This window comes from Columba livia, chromosome 6, assembly GCF_036013475.1.
Source record: "Columba livia isolate bColLiv1 breed racing homer chromosome 6, bColLiv1.pat.W.v2, whole genome shotgun sequence".
In the NCBI taxonomy this organism is placed as follows: Eukaryota; Metazoa; Chordata; class Aves; order Columbiformes; family Columbidae; genus Columba; species Columba livia.
The window spans coordinates 14,207,702-14,227,157 of NC_088607.1; the positions used below are offsets into that span (position 1 = coordinate 14,207,702).

Below are 19,456 nucleotides of genomic sequence, written 5' to 3' on the forward strand. Positions count from 1 at the left end.
AGTCCCTCAGAGATGAGCTTTTCTGCATAAACACATTCCTCAAAGCTTTTTTACTTTCACAATATGTTTATAACCATGAAGAAATTCAAGGTTAGAATAGTGCTACGCCATCATATCATTAGTGCATCAGTGCTCCGTAGGGCTGACCCTCAACACTGAGCAGATGGGGAGTTTCCGAGGAAAATCTGTGATACAGAAAAAATATGGGTGCAGAAAATGTGTGGGTGCTTCAAGCAACCACGAGCTTTTGTCAAAGAATCAACAGGAAAGAGCTAAAACTGAAAGAAGCAGTGCTCTCTGTGCTGCTCTCCTGCTAGGGGGTGATGTAAAGCTGAGATCTCGGCTCTGTAGGATCACAGCCCCACAGCTTTCTAGCTCTTCCAGCCTGGCTCCATTCTTGCTTAGGTCATTCCACTCTACCTCCCTAAATTCCTTTCTGGAAGAAATCAAGAGTAAATACAGCCTGTAAAGTGTTCACTGACTGCAGGAAACGGACACTACTGTATTCACAGATGATTTTTGAACTTTCCAGCCACTGCTTATCAATTTGAGTTCCATTAATATAAATAGTAACAGTTCACCATTACTTTTTGAGTTCATAGTCACTGGAAATATTATGCAAGAGCTATGGGAAATGTTGCAGCAGAAAATACAGATTTGTCACTCTTAAACCACACAAGACCTCAGCAGGATCATTTTTACAACACGGTAAAGGATGAAGGGGGAGAAAAAGGAAGGAGGCTCTCTCACTTGTAACCAGGGTCCGTGCGCTGCATAGGGGTGCTCTTCTGTAGCAAAGGCTCCTTCCACTCCTGTTGATACAAACGTGATGGCTGTATCTCCTGTAATACTTTTATATGTAAAGTGCCGTCCATGTAAGAGTCTTCCCCTGGGGAAAAGAAGATGTGTGTGTGAATTGAGAGGGTGTGAGCAGCATTCAACAGAATATAGCTTCTGCCATCAGCATGAGAAACCATTTTGAAGGCAGTAACCACTAATTTTTCAGGAATACATGAATGATTTGCTCCACAAAGCAGGCCACAAGCCTCCTTCTGAGGCACAGAGGTCCCCCCTTATCTCCCTCCTTAATCTCGGGGCCTTGTTTCAGAACTAGAATACATCTAAATCCCACTGGATGCCTATCCCCGTGATGACGCACTGATGTATGTGAAGGCAGGGGACTGGCAGTCTTTCAGTACGATGAAAACTGCAGGAGGGAATCCAGACTCCACATCACGTGGGAATATGAAGATGCATTTTCTAAGCAGGCTCATTGTGGGGCCCAAACTTACCAACTGCAGCAATACCTAGTAATCTCACTGCCCCAGCGCTTGACAAATGTAACCTCTTATTACTTAAGCATTTCAATAAAATGTCTAGAAAATATACACACATGACTACCTACACTTCTGTTTTTTTCATTCAATGCTTTCCATGGGGAAAATCATGGCTCTGGTGCTTAAGGCTCAAAGCCTGTGTGACACACATGAACAGCTTCCAACATGCAAGGGGGAAAAATTCAGGTATGATATATAGCGCCTATCAGAGTCACAGTTGCTTGATGAGTTACTGCTGGTCAGCTGAGCTGTGGTAACTGATCAGGAGAGACTGTTCACGCATTTGTGATGTAAAATAAATTATGTTCATGTTAACTATCCCATTGGTTTCTCAACAGGCACAGGCAAGTGTGCACCTGCTGCTGATAACTCTGATACGACAGATATGTAACTCATTATTCTAAAGTAACTCAGTCAACCTGCAATCATTTGTCTTTACCCCACAGCTCATCTTTATGTTAAGGACTACATTTGCCACAGGTATTAAAAATAGTGCTGACTTACATTGTGGAAACCTAGAAAAGTCTCTTACAGTGGTATGCACCATCTGATCCTTCAAAAGACAATATGTAGAATATGCATGCGATGTTTTGTTCCTTCAATCATGTAAGTGACATAATTTGTCTAAAAACACACTTAAAAGCATAAACTGACTGCAAACAGGCTTTGCACAACCACTTGTGTCTAAGTCCATAAGCCAGAGTTAACAATTTAAGAGACTTCTTTGACAGAATATAGTAAAACATCCCTTCTTTATCATAGAGTTGCCAGCATTAGACTAATAAAAAAATCCCTATACTAACCCCGTCCTATTTCAGCACTCAAAATACACTGGACGACATAAAAACAATGAGAAACAATCTTATCACGAGGAACATACATGCAAAGAATCATCTGTTTCTAATGTGTTTTGGCAAAATATCTCAGCTCTGGCCTTTAAAGACCCATTGCATGCATGTCTGTATGGTGAAACAAAGACACAAGGCAAAACCAGCATGTTAGCACATGCTGAGGAGGAGGAGGACGGCTTCACTCACCTTAGGCAGAGGGGAATGAGTGCTCCGGACTCCTGGTTAAATTTCAGGTGTACGCTCTCCAGCTGTCTTGTGCGGATTAGCTCGTGAGGAATGATAGCGGCTGAGCTCTCGCTTTCTAAACTGTCCTTACGGCTTCTAAATGCAAAGACAAAATGCACATATTTAGGATCCCAGTGCTGTGTGCTATTTCTGCTGCTTTTCAGGGTGATTGTGCAAATATTGAAGGACACAGGAGGAAACTGTTACCAAGACGCATCTGAGTTTTCATTGTCCCTACAGAGACATAGTTTCCCTCAGCCTACTAGTCCCAGCACGCAGCTCTTGACCTTGATTTAATGACACAGGATCTGAGTTGGTGCATGCACATGGTGCATCTCTTCCCAGCATACAAGAAATACAATTTCTGGGAAGAACTGGAGCAAAACTACACTCTCCAAAACCCTAAGCCCCTAGAAAATGGCTTGGAAGAATGAGCAGGCATGCCCTCCCTCCTGCTTTTCCTTTATCATCAGGATTTTTTGGCGGTACTCTTCAGGAAAGACTTGTCCAGTCCCTTGTACCCTTGCTGATCTTTGAGGTCTCAGGAATCCCTACAATTGTCTCCAAAGAAATTATTTGCACAGTTCAACGAAAAGGTTTTGAGAACCCTCTGCTTCCACCAGCATCAAGTGCAACAGTGAGAAGATGGACTCTACACGTGATGAGTAGGACATCCACAACTGATTTCCCTTGCAAGTGAGGCTGCTTTAAGACAATGCAGCTTTGCTTTCCTATTCATTTCTGCAAGACTCACATATTGTGAAGCTATAGCTAAAGGTTAGTTTGTTACATGATTATGAACTTTGTCAGATAGAATCCTCCAGATAATAAAACAGGTATATCTCAAAATACTTGACCATAAACACTTTATATGTTCAAAGAGCATCAGTGTGATCCTTTATTTGATAGTCCAGAGAAAAGAATGAAGGACAGGGGGTTTATGATTTCTGCGGATGACATGGACTGATGTGACATGTCTGATACATTATTCATATTTTGCCACCTGGTGTTCCATGTGACTTTAAGTAGACACTTTATTAAGATAGTTTCTATGGTACAGAATCACCAGAGGAGGGGACAGGGAAAGCAGGGGTGAACTGTGAGATACCACAGGGCAACGTGGTTCCATCATGCCAGACAGACCAAAAGTCTGTTTCGGAGCACTGTTCCTTCCTCCATCCAAGTGGAGCCACCTTTAACATACATCTGGAAATGATTGTAAAGAAACAGTTTGACCCTCATGAGCTGACTTAGATCACACATCTACTTGATTTTACGTTTGGGTGCTGTCCCAAAATTACTCCCATCTACCAAACACATAGTAACACAGTTCAGTGTGGCTTCCAAAGCAGATCAGCCTGTTGGCTCTGCCAGGTCACCTAGTCCCAGGTGAGCCTTCCCCCCAGGCTGCTGAGCTGCCTGCTCTGAACTGAGGATACAAGCTAAAACTGATACCTTGCAGCACCTTCCTGCAAATACTCTGCACGGCCGGATCCGAGACACGCAGGAAAAAGGAAATCAGAGCAGCTCAGCTTCCTACAAGATAAAAGCTGTAAAACGTGTCCCATGTTCTGTCTCGACACCACACAAAACCAACAATGGACCCAGCAAGGACACAGTAGGTCAGGAGAGAGCTTATGCATGGGGTGGGCTGATGGACTGACAGTTAGCAGAGTGTCAGTCTGGCGGGTTAACCCCGAAGCAAAGACACAACGTGCTTTGTAGTCTCTAGGTGGCACTTAAAGCTGTGTTTAATCTACTTCAGCAAACATTTTACAGCTCTTTGTAGGTGGGGTCTTCAAAGAGTGGAGTGGGCCAGCATTTTGCAGGCTGATTACCTGAAAGTGCAGTTACAGTTGATTAATGATCAGTTGACCTTAAGCTAAGCTTTACCTCAACTTCCTTATCAGATCTTATATACACAGTCAAATGTGGGAAAGTCAAGCCTGTGGTCTACCGCTTCCAATCATTCATTTATCAATCCCTACCAAAAGTGTCAGCCATTAGCAACGCATGATTTTCAAGCGGGCCATAAGCTTGGACTCATTAAATGCAGCTGCAGAGTTTACACACCCTGGAGCAGATCAGGAGTTTTACAGCAAATATTATTGCTACAGACAAGAGACTGTGCCCTTCTCACCTGGACTGCCTAAGGGCACTGGGCATGTCCCATAACACAGCCTCCCTCCCAGGCAACCGCTGCTGCGGGTTCATGCTTTGGAAGGACAGACAGCCCCAGGACTGATGCCCGTATCCCTGGGCTCCAAACCCCTTGAGCTGAGGTGGGTTTTTAGGTTTCCAGCATGCTAGCCAGTACAGCTACCAGCACAATGGGGCTGTGGTCCGGAGGGGAAACAGCCTCCGGTTGCTAATGCAATAACAGGAATGACGACAATATTCTGGAGAGAAGGGGCAAAGCTTTCTAAGTCTTATTAAAAACAGCGAATGCTGTTTGTCATTACAGGCTCAAGAGAAGATGTTGACTAATGTGTAACTATCAAACGGAACTGTCATGACTTTAAGGCTGTCAATAATTATGACTTCACATTAATAAGTAACCAGCCCTTCTGTCAAAAAGGTGGAGGAGTGAAGCAAAATGGTAGTTAATACTTTGAATGGTACAAAATTATTAATCCTTTCCACAGAACTTTTCCAAAATAGTCACGGTCTCTGTGTTTCTTGTTTCACTTTAGTAGACCTCACACAATTTCAGCTATTTAAAGTTAAGGCGAAACTCCAACAGCAGAAACCAAACAACCTTCTAAGGAAGCTGTACCTTTCTAAACCAGAGCACTTTTTGGGGGGCACTTCTGGACATGTTGTGGCATGCACATGACACAAGGCCAGAGTGTCATCACTTCCAGACTCTGGAACATGTCAAGACCCATTAAAATTCTCCCTTTGGGAATGGAAAATCCTTACGCTGACCCTTCCGAAGGGTGATGGCCCAGATGAAGGGTCAGCAGACTTCTAGGTTGTTATTAATAACAAGTTCCTGTTGTAACACATGCTGCCATCCACAGCTTGTAGTTTTCAGCCTCAGAAAAATGTAGAAAAAGTTTGCTTTCTAACACTAACATCCCTGGTTTTATGACTGTCAGTTACCCATAAGCCTTTGCTTTCTCTACCCCATCACCAAATAAATCAGCAGCAAAAGCCAGTGGAGTTTTATTTGTTATGACTAAGGCCTAGCTGCCTATCACGTAAAATGTTGCAAACTTTGTCTATTCCAGATTTAATACTTCATCCAACCCCCACAAAAAATATCACGTTTCTCAGTGTCCAGAAAAAACAAGTCTGCAAAAGCCAGGGCTGCTGCATTAGGAAAGGCAGTGGATTTAAATGGAAGCAGCGTGCCGGAAATGCCCCAGTTTAAGGACTGCACATCTCGTGTTTTGTGAAACTGGAGGGGAGCTGGAGGAGATTAAAGCGCATTTCCCTCTGATTGGGAGCTTGTGGGAGGTGTAAACGTGGGCAGTTGTCAGATTAATTCTTTAGATGATTACATTCTTTTTGTTTCTTTAAAGCTGTTTGTAGTTGGGTTTGATGTCTCCTGTTCTGGGCAAGTGTATTTCTGCAGTTACCAAGGTGACTTTATCTGACTTTCAACTATTTTTTCCAGCTTTGGTTTCTACCAGTAGTCTGCTTCTGGGTGGAAGAGAGAGGGAGGAAATGCTGTTTGTTGTTTTTTTGTATTTTTAAAACTTGTGAATGCTGATTAACAGTCCATGAACTGAACCAAAGCCACATTAAATTCTTTTTTTTTTGAGAGAGAAAGAGGGGTGGTCAAACCATTGCAAGGGGGTCCCATGTGGCCTGCAGCTTCCACAGAACCCTGTCAGCAGGAAGAAAGGGCCAGAGGAGACTACAGGTCCCAGTGTGCTGTGCTCCTCCTTGATGCCAGCGGCCACACGCTGGAACTTGTAGCCTCCCGGGGGCCCTCTCTTTGTATTCAAGAAGAGGGTGGCTGCAACCTGCCTAATTTTATGCCAATTAGCAGCAGCCCATGGGGATCCTGGAAAACTGCCAATGCAATCACTAGGTTGCACAAAGTTTGTGTGCCCCCTCCTTACAAGTCATGTTTATAGCAACCTCTTCTCAAGCAACCCCACTGGCACTTATTTTATTGGGTTCAAGAATAACCAGGTTGATTGGATTAAGAAAGGTTTGTTTATTCTTGCATTTGTGTTTCGCTTTATGATCAGAGCACTTGATCTCATGGATCTGTCACAGGAGGAGGCCTCTGTTCTCTTCCAAACTCTGTCACTGACATGGAAAATAATTTTTCTATGTTTCCAAGTTACTCAGGTACCGAAATCGCAAAGTACACAGCAGGGGCTCTCTATAGGAGTGAGTGCCCACTTCCTCACTGACCTGAGTTACAGTCACTGATTCTTGCTTCCTTGGTACAAATCCCAGCACTGAGTTAGTAAATGCAAACCATTAGCACAAGCTTACACAGCTTGGAAAGGAAGGCTGGACGGCTTTTTTTTCCTCCTTTCTTCCCTTCTCAACTGTTGCTGTTTCAGACCTCCTCACTCCCTAACGAAGATATGGTCAAAGATGGCTTAAGTGCCAGCAATCTTCCAGTGCCTTTCCCACAGTTTCCCCTGAAGGGCAAACCAGCAGTTGTGGGAAAGAGCCCTGAGCGTCTTGGCACACAGAGTCACGGGACACGTCACAGACGCACAGAGGCAAAGGCAGGAATGGGGAGGACACGGTTCCACAGCTCCTGCTGTGGCCACTCTGAGACAAGGCTAGCTTGAGTGCTCAGGCCTGGGTGCTCATCAGCCTGGTTAAACCAGACGGTGAAGATGTTCTGTGTGTGGTTCCTGGCACAGAAGACCTCCAAGGACAATGCCAGTTGCAACAATCCTCTTGCCACTCACATATCCCTTCGGAAAGCTGCATAATAACTACTCGCAGTGCTTGCAGGGGCCAGACTGTTCCAGACCTGCAGCTGAGCTGGGATTGAGAGATTCAGGCTGTGCCACTGGCACCCCGCAGACTCACGGGCAAAGTCAACTCTTTTTATGCTTCAGGTTCCCCGTCTGTAAAACTGAGACGTTTTTCCACATAGGGGTGTTGCAAGGATTAAGTCAATGTTTGCAAAGCACTTTTGGATTCTTAGATGGGGAAAGCTATGCAGAAGTGCAAGTTACTAGCACGGTGACCGCTCTGCACTTCTACTGACACTGGTTTTCCAGACATTTGCTTTCCTAGTTCGCAGGCTTGTCACCCAGCACTCAGCCTCATTCTTAGAGACACTCCCTAAAGTATATTGCCTCCCCCCATTCAGCATTCCTTACTCCAGCAAAACACCACTGAATGGTGTCTCGATGAGAGAGCATGCCTAAATAAGCAGGACTGGATTGGAAACTTACTGCTTAGTGGTTGCAGAATCAGAAAGTCTAGCCAGAACCAGGCAGTTTCGGAGAACGCTGAAATGCTCCCCTTATGTAAAAGTTTGCCTCCAAGAAGTGAAGACAGGAAACCAGCTACACAGACAAGAGCTCCCTCCGCCCAAGCAAAGCAGCAATCAAACCCCAGCGCAACTGGGAGAAGCAAAGTGCAGACTCGCCTCGAAGCAAATCCTACATCTTGACATTACTGCCAGAGCTTCCTCAGAAATGCTGCTCAGATGGAGCTTGTTAATGTCCATTAACGCAACTTCAGCGACTGAAAGATCAGCACGCCCTATTTACCGACTCAGAGGAACTACACGAGCAGTGGACTCCACTCCTGCAAGTGGTGTCACTGTTGCTCACATGTTCCAAAGCAGACACACGGTGTGACAGTCTGGAGTTATCCCAGGACTGCTGGAGTGACACAACTTCTCCCTCTTGCCACAAGGGAAGGGCAACAACCTGAGATGCTCAGGGTGCAGTGAACCAGAAGGTCACAGCCAGGACAGTCCTGCCAGCCCCACCTGCCGCAGGGTTGTTCCCTGCTCTGTTTGCCAGGAACCTGCCTTCATTTCCCTGCACAGCTGGGAACTGTTCAGGGCTGGATGGAATTAGCACATGGGCACAGAGTTACCATATGTTCAGGTTTCCCTAGACTCAACCTGTTCTTCTGCCCGGAAATTGAATGCAGATGGGATGTGAGGTCTCTGGGGCATCTGTTGTCTGTCACTGGACAAATGACCACTGTGCATGAGGAGACCAGCACATACAGAGTTATCTGGGAAAACATGGGAATCAGACAAGTTGAACCACATCGCTTTATCCTTCTTGAGAAAAGGGAAAGCAATAAACAGTGGAGAGGTGCTAGAAAAGCCTTGTCAAAGTAACAGCCTTGGGAGACCTTTTTCCACCACTCAAGCCTCACCCGCAGACACTCGGGATGCGCATGGACATCACTTGAATACTGGCACAACAAAACGTAGCAATTACTCATAATTTTAGCCTCAACATGAGCAGTAATGCAGTGTGCTAGCTCTAGGTTTCTACTCCATGCCTCAGCTCACAGGAGCAGAGAACGGTCTGAGTCAGCCAAGGGGCAGAAAAACATGACCTTCAGCAATGCTGTGTGATCAAGAGGACCCCTGAGGGGTGGAAAAGGTCAAAAATTCTCCTACCCCAACCATGCAACTGCAACTCACTGCAACTGTGGCAAATAACTCCTCTGTCCTCATCTGTAAAATGAAGATACTACCCTGGTACCTCACAGAAGAGCATAGCTAATTGCCAGGGACAATTAAAGACTCGGCCCCAGAACTTATTACATCAAGAAATTAAGTAGCGAATGAAGCAAAACTCCGTAAGTGTCACTGATCTTTGACATATGGAGCTTCCAGCCCACTGAGGTCTGAACAGCAGCAGTGTTTAGTCTGACATCTAAACGTTCCCTATGGGTAACAGCTCGTCGTATCCAACAAGACTGAATCTGCACGGTTCAGGAGACCAGGAGCCTTGTCATTCCGTCTGTCTGAGCAGCACCTACGAGCCTGATGGGTCCTAAGAAATAAATAATGCGCCACTGTAAAGTACACTCGTATTCATACACGCCTCATTTTTCCAAGCAGTAATCAAGAGTATTATGTTACCTATGGTCGAAATGATTAGTCATGTTTCCAAAGATTAATTTACATGTTCTTTTGTTTAATGCATACGAACTGATTTAATGGCTGCTTATGAACTGAGCTAATAGTCTTTTCGAGAAACAGATGTCCAATGCAGTTTCAAGCATTAAGAGTGCTTTTATTCATATCCTTAGGAGAAAAGGGCTACACAGTCTACAGTAATAACACTAATGAATCAAAGTACTACAGCTGCCCAACAGGGTTTGACAGAAAACAGCTTTTTCTCAAAGGAACTTTTTTTTTAGGACTCTGGGACAGTGAACAACTGGTAATATGCATGCTTAACATGTAAGCATGTTCTTTGCTGGAGCCAGAAAACTGAATCAAGGCCTATCTGCAACCAAACAATGTGAGGCTTTTGCATAAGCACGGAAAACTGAAACTACACAAAGACAGAGAAATCTGTATGGAACTTGAATCCTTCACACTTTATACAAATAAATATTCAAAAGTTTGAGTGTTTCTGATACTATTTTGTGACGCTGAATGCAGAACAGGTTGTCTGATTTAAACCCTGATAGATTATTGTGTGTGGGTGGTAAGGTTAGGATAAAAGGGAAGAAAGCTACTAGGAAAGCAGTTGGTGGCTGCAAATCTATGATAAATAAACAGCACATTCCTCTTCTGCACAAAGCCATTAGAGTCTGTGTCAGACTTCAACATCCTAATGTCAGCTGGGTGCAAATTTGACAGCCTGGGGTTCTGCAGTGCTTGCTATGGAAAGCAGCTTTGGAACAATTTGCCATGTCCCAACGGAGCATTTCTGTCAAGTTCCCAAGGAGCGTCTAATGCACCAGTTATCCACAGGACCCTTGCAGCGAACCACGAGTTTGATATTTTATGGTCTGGTGTGTACAGTGCAGGATATGATTACACACAAGCCTGCTTCCCATCAGCCAGCACCTCGTAATCGTTAACATATTTATCCTTGTGGTGCCTCAAAAAGATGACATTGTTATTGGTCCCATTTTATAGATTCAGAACTGAAGCTCAATAGCTAAAGGACTTGCCTTTAATTACACAAGATTTACAGTGAAGGACAGAACTGTGTTCCTGCCCTACAATGCCCAAGCAAGGATCACACCAGAAGGACTAGATCTATATGCAGAGTTGTCTTTCATCTCGGGTGCTTGTAAATCTTATGAAATGACTATATCTATACTGGGTTCTGTGCCTTTTGTGTCTCAGCCTTTGCCACTGCTACCTGCTACCTGTTCCTATAGCGAACATGGATGTAGATGTACTACTAACACACAAAAGCTGAACTCCTAAGTTACAGCCCTCTGCAGCAGCTGGAAATGAGAGTCTTCAGATCATACTCAGGTATTTAGCAGCACATTGAGCAACTTTGCTCAAACACATAAGACGTGTTGAGACAGTGTATTAAGAAAGGCTGAGACCTAATAAGATCTTCCTCTTCTGGTTCCTCTGTACCGCACTGTGCTGGAAAATACGTTGACTGGTAAGTTTTAGCCACAGTAAGGGTAATAATCAAGTCTGATTTAAGTACCAGTTAGTTAGAGGTTGTGAGTAAACACTGATTTCCAGAACAAACCACCCCTCTCAATACGGTCAATGCACTGAACAAGTCCCGTTGCATCTGCTACATGAACTGGAAAAAGAGAAGCCACCACTTGAGTAGAAAAATACCTTTTCCAAACTCCTCTCAAAGCCGTCAGTAACATAGAGGAAGGAAGTATTAGGACATACTGCTGTTTTAAGTTGAGGAGATCTCCTCTATCCCTCCGATACTAACTATCACCAGAGGAACCGCTGGCAAGACCCACAGCTGACAGCTCTCTTGCCTTAACCAAGTTGCTGTTATGGAGAAACAGGCTACCTATCAGTTTCCACAATGGTAACCATAGACCTCGGAGAAATGTATTGATCTTCCAGGAGGCAAACACCAGGGACCAGCCATTCCTGCAACTCAGGCTTCAGGTAGGGGGTTGTGCAGCTGCTGCAGATAAGAGAGATTGGCAACAAAGATCACTGTCAGGGATATGAGGCTCTGAATTTGACCTGCCTTCCTTTCTGTCTCAGAACAGTTAAAAACCCAGGTAAATATTTGTATGCTCCATCTTAGACGTCTGCTACTCTTTCACCACTCTGTCTTGAACATATCTCTGTTTATCTTACCCTGAATAACGTAAAGCTTTCCTTATCTAAGCAACAACAGCCTCCTAGCATTAAGGGTTACATCAGCTGCCTCCCTGACCTGATGTGCACCCCAAATGTTTCTGGTCATCCCCAACCACTGTGAACTCAGAGCTTTTACTGGGCATGCAGATTCATGCAGGAGCACAGAACCTGTGAGAAATCACGCTCAATACTTTCAAGACTCCCAAGGCTGGGTGTGATATGTGCAAATGCAATGGTATAATTTTATTTTTTCAGTGCAGCCAATGGACCACCTACCGGTCCAATGGGACTGACCTTCAGGTAGGGAAATACTACTCAAAATCTGAGCCAGGTCACAATCTGGCTCCATAGAACTATATAGCAAAAGTAAGATTATTCCTAAAGCAATAATAAATCCACTTGAGATTTTTTTTTTTTACATAAGCACCAATATCTCAAATTACTTATTAGTACACAACATCAGCAATTGACATAATACTTCCCCAAAGGACTGGGCAACTCAGAAACATTCATGTGTAAGGCAAATCAGAAGTCAAGCACAAAACGTAACAAAAAAGAACATCAGGGTCCTAACCAAGTATGAGGAATCTTTTTCTCATTAAATGCTTGAATTAAGAAAGAAACAGGAATTGAAACAGAGCAGGATGCTGTCCCTGCCTGGCACTACAGGAAAGAGATGATTTCATGATGATCTTTACTCCTGGAACAAGAAAGCATAAATGTTCATTGGAGACTAGGAAACCAAAGGAAATACCCAGATGAAAGAGCGCAGCAAAGATGTGTGCCTTTCTGTATCATTTAGATGAAAACATTAAAACTGATGGGCAGACATTTAACTAGCAACTGAAATGAGCTTAAGAGGAGAAGGGGAGAAACTCCAAAAGACAGAGGTGCAGATGCTGCAGATGGCTTGAAACTACAGGTAATTTCCTATAGATTCACTGAAGACAAAAATTACAAATGAGGAGAGATCTACAGGTCCATCTAGTCCCACTTAAATCACCCATTAGTCTGCAGACTATTACAGACCAGGGCGGTATTGGCACATAATTACTGCCAGTACCTGCCTGTTTAAAAGCAGGGCAAGATCAAAGTCACTTAAAAAAAAAAAAAAATCAACATTTTAACCAAAAGGTTCATAATTATGAACTTGAAAACAAAGTGCTCAGGTGACAATTATCAGCAAATGCTCATCTATACCACCTAGCTCTTTGGACACCATAGCACTGTTTGCCACAGTCTGATTTCAAACACTGCACACCCTGAGCAGCAGGTCCTCCTGAACACAGTCAGAGCCACTCTGCAGTAACAAGGGTTGCCTAAAATCCCTCTCAAAATCTGCCCTCCAGAGCACTAGCCCATTAACTCAACTTGAACAACTATTCTCCTTCTATCCCCTTGCTTTGCAAGTACTTGCTGCCAGCTCTCCACTCCCCTTGTCAAGGCTTTTCCCACCCAGCTTTAACTTTGTTTTCTAGGTTGAGCTCTTTAGGCTCCCTCCTCCCATCAGCTGAACGTGCCAGGTGATACTTACGGTGCTCGGTCGTGGTTCAACCCATTCTGTCTTTGTGCATTTATCGGAGGTAGAACAGGTTTACTGTTAATCTCAAGCCCTCTCCGCAAAGTCTCCCTGATTTGCTCCGTATCTGCAAAAATAATATTTTTAACATGATTTAGTGTCCCCAGAAACGTGACAGACACAAGATGTCAGCTTTTTTATTTTTTAAAGGCCTGTTTCTATGTTGTATTTCTTCTAAACTCTTCCTCTTCAGACAGAAATGAGGAGATGCTAAGGGTGCCACTCTTCCTGCACCTTAGGAGTTATTTCACATTATAAAGTCAGCTTGAATTCTCTCGGTTTGGACTGTGATGTCATGTCAGGCAAGGAGAGCTGGAACCTTTGGTACTAAGCCCTCCTGATGAGGAAATTCTGAGTAGTTTTGTATCCTTTCATAAATGAGATGTTTGCTAATTTCTGCAGCTCCCACAGAACCTCCCGATACATTTCTCACTAGACATAATAGTAATTTGTTCCTTTACCAAACAAGTTTAAGGAGGTTCCAGAATTTTTGCAATTGGCTCTGCAAATCTGTTGATTTATTTGCAACCAATACTCACAAAAGAATGGAATTTTATGCAGTGCAAACCTTAGCCTCAAGCTCACATTTGAAAATAAACTGCAAATTAGGCAGTTCAGACGCAGCCATTTTAATGTTTCATTTTCCTATAATGTCTAATGGCCAAATATTTTAATAGGATGCTTCCCCAACTTTCTCAGAGGTTTCCTCATCTTTTTTTTTTTTTTGAGAAATGTGGGAACTGGATAGAGAAAAAAAAATCCAAATTATTTCAAAATCTTTTGAAAGATATACAAATATCACCATACATATACCTGTCCCGGGCTTTTCATTTGCAGTGCTGAGGGAAAAGAGCCTTTTTAGATCCAGCGCAGTTTAAGGTATTTGTGCAGAAGCCAGAAGGAACCCTATATGCATTTAAATATTTTTTCTACCATGTACTTAAAAACAAGTAAGATTCCATTCCTGTGGAAACCATTGTTAATTCCAGGAAATCTCAAGCTCTCAAATTTTACATTGCTTCACCCATTTGAAAGGTAACATGCATAGTTTCAAGCATGTGTAATAGCTATGACATCTGCATGCTAAGATGGCATCTCACAAAGGGGAACTCCACGGTATTTTATTTCTCCTTTCCAGAGTTCCGTATTTGCAAGAATCACTTGAGTTCAGCTATAGCAACGTGCAGTGTCAGTCCAGCTTGCACCCCAGAGGTGACAATGGTAACACGGCAATGCAGCCCAAGAAAGCGCAGTTGCTTCACCTTGTGGGTGTTTACAGTCCTGGTTTCACCCAGTGCTCAGTTTAACTTTGCAAATTCAGGTTAGAAATAGCCTAAAAACTGAAAGAAACATTCAAACAAAACACACAAAGATCTCTTTTTCCTCTCTCCTACCTTTCTCAGAAAGGCCACACCAAAAATAATTTTGCTTCCTTGAGACATGCTGAGCCGTCCAGTAACTGCGATGTTTGTTATGAACCCCAAGATGCTGCATGACCCAGTCCACTGCCCAGACCCACCAGAATACAAGCCAAAAGGCCATGACAGCAACTCTGCCCAGGACCTCCTACCTTTCCCAGAGAGCCGCCGCGGCTGGGTCCCAATGCAAATGCTCCTGCTGTCTTCGTCATCCTCCGGCGGCCGGCTGAGGTCATCCCAGGCACATTTGGCACTCACTCCACTCAGGTTTGAGCCATCTGTCTCAATCCCTTTGTCCACTCTCTCCTGCTTGAAAAGATCCAAAACCCCAAGACCTTTTTGGATGTGGCTTGAACCTGAGCTGGACCCCACCCTGGCTCACCCCAGCCCTCAGCAGCTCCTGCACATCCCCCCTGTGCGCCCAGCGTCCACTCTCTGCTTTGATGTGTCAGCTAATGGTGACTGCACATTGAGCCACATCAGGGAGCCGGTCTGAACTGGAACAAACCTTTTCTGCAGCAGGTTGGTCTGAACTGCCCCTTCCCCACTGCTTCACTACGTGGCCCTGGCAGGCACAAAGCGGGGAAAGAGAGAGGTGGAAATCAACAGCCTGGGGTACACAGAGCTGCTCCTTTCAGTGTCAGCTCCCGTTTACACCAACTCAGAGTATTTATACACTCCGGTATGGAAAACAGCCTGACAGTCTACCTATCATACATCGGTGATAACAAACCCCTAAATAACTAAACTTAAGTTCTCTTTCCAAGCTTACCAAGAAGTCCCATGATCAAAACAGCTCACAGAGAGACTCATTGTTCACAAGAGCTTGTCATTTGCAAACTGCCCAGACAACCACAGCTTTTCAGTGTGCTAGGGTGTTCACAAAAGGACAAACGTGCAAGGAGACACAGGTCTGTTCACAACATCAAAGCTTTTGCAGAACATTTTGCAGAACATTGGCAAAATACACTCCCTCCGTTACGAGCTGGACTTTCCAAGCACTAACCACTGTTTGGGTCTCGGAAGGTGTTGCACACCAACAAGCAGCTGGATGCTCTCAGACACCGTGCATTTTCTCAAGGACATGTGCATCAGTTGCCAGCAAGACCATGCTAAGCTACAGCCAAAACTTCCACAGGACACCTGCCTGCCAGGGGAATGGGCATCAGTCTGAACTTCTACCTGTGTCCCACAAGGGGGTAATGTTGAGCTGAACAAACTCAGGGCTGAGCTACACCGAGGAAAGGCTGCTCTTATGGATGGCACCCAATCAACCCCGTCGGGTTTTCCCTTCTTCTGAACGGGTGTCAATTCTGGTACTGCTCAGTGGCATTAGCAAGGTCTCCATCTCACTGCTTACAGCTGGGCCACCTCAGAACTGGTGATAAGTCCCACCGCTTGCAGGACAGAAACACTGAAGATCTGAGGAAAGAGCAGAGCATCTCCCCGCTTGTTCTTACTACCCTCCAGTTTGACCTTGCCACTGGAGTCAGATCGTGGGAGCATCCAGCGCTTTACAAAATCTGTTCCCTAAGAAGCAGTTTTCAGACTAAAACCCACATACATTCCTCTCCCCTTGCCCAGCTGTGAACGCCGTGCCCTAGAAAGAGCATTGCCTGTTCTTGTGACCATTCAAGAGAAGATCTGAGCAGCTCAAAGATAAGCACAAGCACTTGGGGTGCGGTTGTGCAGCAGTTTTAGCTGATGTAATTTGCAGTGGCTGCAGTCCCACCCTCCTCCATGTGCTCCTGCCCCTTCGCTTGAGCCAACTCAAGGGAAGCTGGATCACCTGCCTAAACTGGCTCTTTGGCCAAGTGGAGGCCTGTGTCTGGGGGCAGTACCAGAGTGGTCCTGACTTAGGCATTAGGTCCTGATTTAAGCATTCAAGAGATTGCTTTCCTTCTGCCTCTCTCCCTGAAAAGCTGCTCCTTGTTGGGATTGTCCTTCGGCGTCAGGGGAAGCTGGCTTCTATGAAAACATAATGGAAACATCTGAGAAATAATAAATCTGCTGGGATTTTCTTTTGTTATATACTAAACATAAAATTAGTTGTTTTACCCAGAAATAGAAGTCATGGAAAAAGAAATAAAAATACATCCGATCCTACATATGCAAATGATGCTCTAAGTGAGATTTAGCACGTGGCTCCTTTGGGAGCCCTCCCTGGCGCTCTGTGTGGACCCAAATCAGCTTGCAGGGGGAGGTTTAACTTGTCAGCACAGTTATTTTTCATTCCAGTGACTGGTGAAGCATGGGAGGGCCACCAAACTTGCCCTTGAGCAGGGAGCAGAAGAGCCCAGAGGGCCCCAAGGACTCCATGGGGCAGAAGCTCTGGTGGGACGTGCTTCTCCATCCTTGCAGCCAGGGCCCCCTGCTCACAGACATGGTCAGGACCTCCGGACGGCGCACAGAGTCTTGGGGAGGGGGAAAGGGACTCATCATCTGCATCTCAGCTGGTTCGCAGAGCACTTCCTCAGGGGAAGAAGTGCTGCTCTGTTGGCATCCCTTGGAGATCAAGGGGGGCTGATGGAAATGAGCTGGCCTAAGGCAGACTAATTTGCATGCCTGTTTTATAACATTTGCAAGTATTGATGTTGAAGGGGAAAAAAAAAACCTAAACTAAATGAACCAACCAAACAACAAAAAGCAAAACCCCTAACCAGTGCAGACTCTCAGCTGGGGCAATGCACAGCTTTACCCCATCTTTAGCCAGCAAAGATGTGCCTGGGCTGAGGGGCTGTTCCTCCTTCCTTGAAAGGGCAGTCTGAGCAGGAGGCTGGAGGAGCCCAGGGCAAAGGAGGTTCAGCTTTTTCCTTCCTCAAAGAAAGGATGTTTCTGTCCCATTTCCCTCTCAGCATGTGGGAGGGATGGCTCTGAGGCTCTTATAAATCATTGATCCCTTTCTAAACAAGCCAGAGCACTGCAGTGTGACCCGCAGAGCAGCAACCACAACTCAGGAAATTCAAATCAGCTTTATTCTCTTCTGAGATATCTGCTAAAACAGAAGCAAAGCACTGAGAATCAGCGCAGAGCTGGGGACCGACAGGGATTGTTTGACAGTGCTGCCAGGGAAATCTGAATGGCCTACAGGGAAGCCTGGCTGTACAGAAAACAGCCAGCATTGCCACAGTGTTAATTGCCGACATCCTGGGATGACATCTTAGTTGGGATCCATTCTCAGAGACTCCGAACAGAAAGTACAGCTGCTGCTGCCAGGGTTGGGTTTAGGCCTCAACCAATTCCCACCAGAGACAATGAAGCCTCAAAACAAGCTCTGCCCGCTTCCCCGGCAGGCAGTGTGCTTGCCTGCTCCCAGAAAGTTGTCTGTTCTCTCTGCCTGCTCCCTCTCTCCCCTCGGCCTTTCTTCCACTGCTGCCTTTCAGCTCCCACCTACCCTCTACCACTACCAAGAAAATGCCAAGCGAACGACACTTTATCCTGTTGCCACTAATTAGAGCAGGAGGCAAACAACGTGGCTGCACCCAGCCCAGCTCCCCGCGCTTGGCAGAAGCTCTTTGTGGGACTCAGCCCTGCAGCAGCGGCAGGTTTTGCCCTGTGAATGCCCAGGGGCTGCGGCGGCGGGGCAGGATGGAGGTACAGACACAACTGCACATACGCACCACTGCAAGGGCAAGAGGGAACAGCAACAGGAATGTCTTCAACGTGAGGAAGTCCGGAAAGACCACAGACATAGCAACTTTCAGTGGCAGGACACACTGGTGAGGCAGACGTACTCTTTATTTGCCTTAACTTGCCTTGGCTGACTCAGATTCCAGTAAGCTGAGCTACTTTTCATTTACAGTAAATTGAAGAAAATCCTGTTATCATTAGGAATCACCAGTGTGCAGAGAACAAACACCCTCCAGGAGGAGAGAGCAGGCAAAAACATTAAGAACCTAAAAACTTCATAGGACTTGTAGTTGAATTAGCTCCCACTCTGGGACATTTGTGGAACATTTTTTTGTGTGCGTCTCTCAGACTGGGGTTATTTTAGATGAACAAATTCTTAAAAACAGTAAAAGTAGAATTTGGTTTTGTTCTGAGGCTTTCAAAATAAAAGATGCTGTGAGGCAACTGAGGCTAATCAGATGCAGACACACAGACCATAAGCAAACGCAATAGCTTGTATAAAACGTGCACACATGCACGTGCCCTACCAGGCTAGGCCATAAGTCCTCTGTTAAAGACAAATACTCAGTGATTCACTGAAAGAAGATCAGCACCACACTGCATTTGCCTGGGACCTACGTACTCCAGTACCATAACTCTGAAGGGAAGCAGAACTGTCTCCCAACCACATGAAGCAGCAGCAGTCCACGGGATGGTAACCCTTCCATAGAGGTCCTGTTCTGATCTTTAAGCTTCAGAAATTAACTTGAACGCTAAAGAAGAAGAAGGTTTAATATATATTCATCCATGATTATTAATAACTTTTGGCTTCCCATTATATTTCAGACCATACCAAGTACTTGGCCTCAAGTGACATTCTACAGGCATGAGCTACACTGTCACATTTGCTGTGAAAAAATACTACTCTGCTTTGAATTTTCTGCATGTTACATCACCTTATGCTTGCACATAAAAAAAAAAGAGGAACTTCTTGATCTATTATCTCTAAATTTTGTAATGTTCTATGTTTTTATCTTCTTTTATTTTCCTCCTTTCTAAAACACGCAGTCCAAATCTTAGCAATTTGTCTCATATATGAGATTCTGTTTTCCTGGTCACCCTTCTTTAAATTTCTTCCTAGAGCTGCCATCCACCTGAGGCTGAACATGTGCACTCTTAAACAACCCGAGAGGGCAAAGGGAGTCTGTAAG

General features: G+C 44.9%; 1 protein-coding gene across 5 annotated transcripts in view; it reads right to left on the reverse strand.

The window, feature by feature from the left end:
• The window catches only part of SUFU (SUFU negative regulator of hedgehog signaling), a 97,421-nt gene that overhangs the window by 22,246 nt on the left and 55,719 nt on the right, over positions 1-19,456 (reverse strand). For 2 of the 5 annotated variants that reach the window (XM_065067157.1, XM_065067159.1), the window contains exons 7-10: positions 14,789-14,945; positions 13,174-13,285; positions 2,375-2,509; positions 751-889 (exon numbers count right to left, since the gene is read on the reverse strand). In XM_065067157.1, coding sequence (XP_064923229.1) covers positions 751-889; positions 2,375-2,509; positions 13,174-13,285; positions 14,789-14,945 — 543 coding nt within the window. Of the gene's footprint in view, positions 1-750; positions 890-2,374; positions 2,510-2,531; positions 11,458-13,173; positions 13,286-14,788; positions 14,946-19,456 lie in introns of those variants that run through there. The other 3 variants (XM_065067158.1, XM_065067160.1, XM_065067161.1) reach the window with 2 other exon arrangements.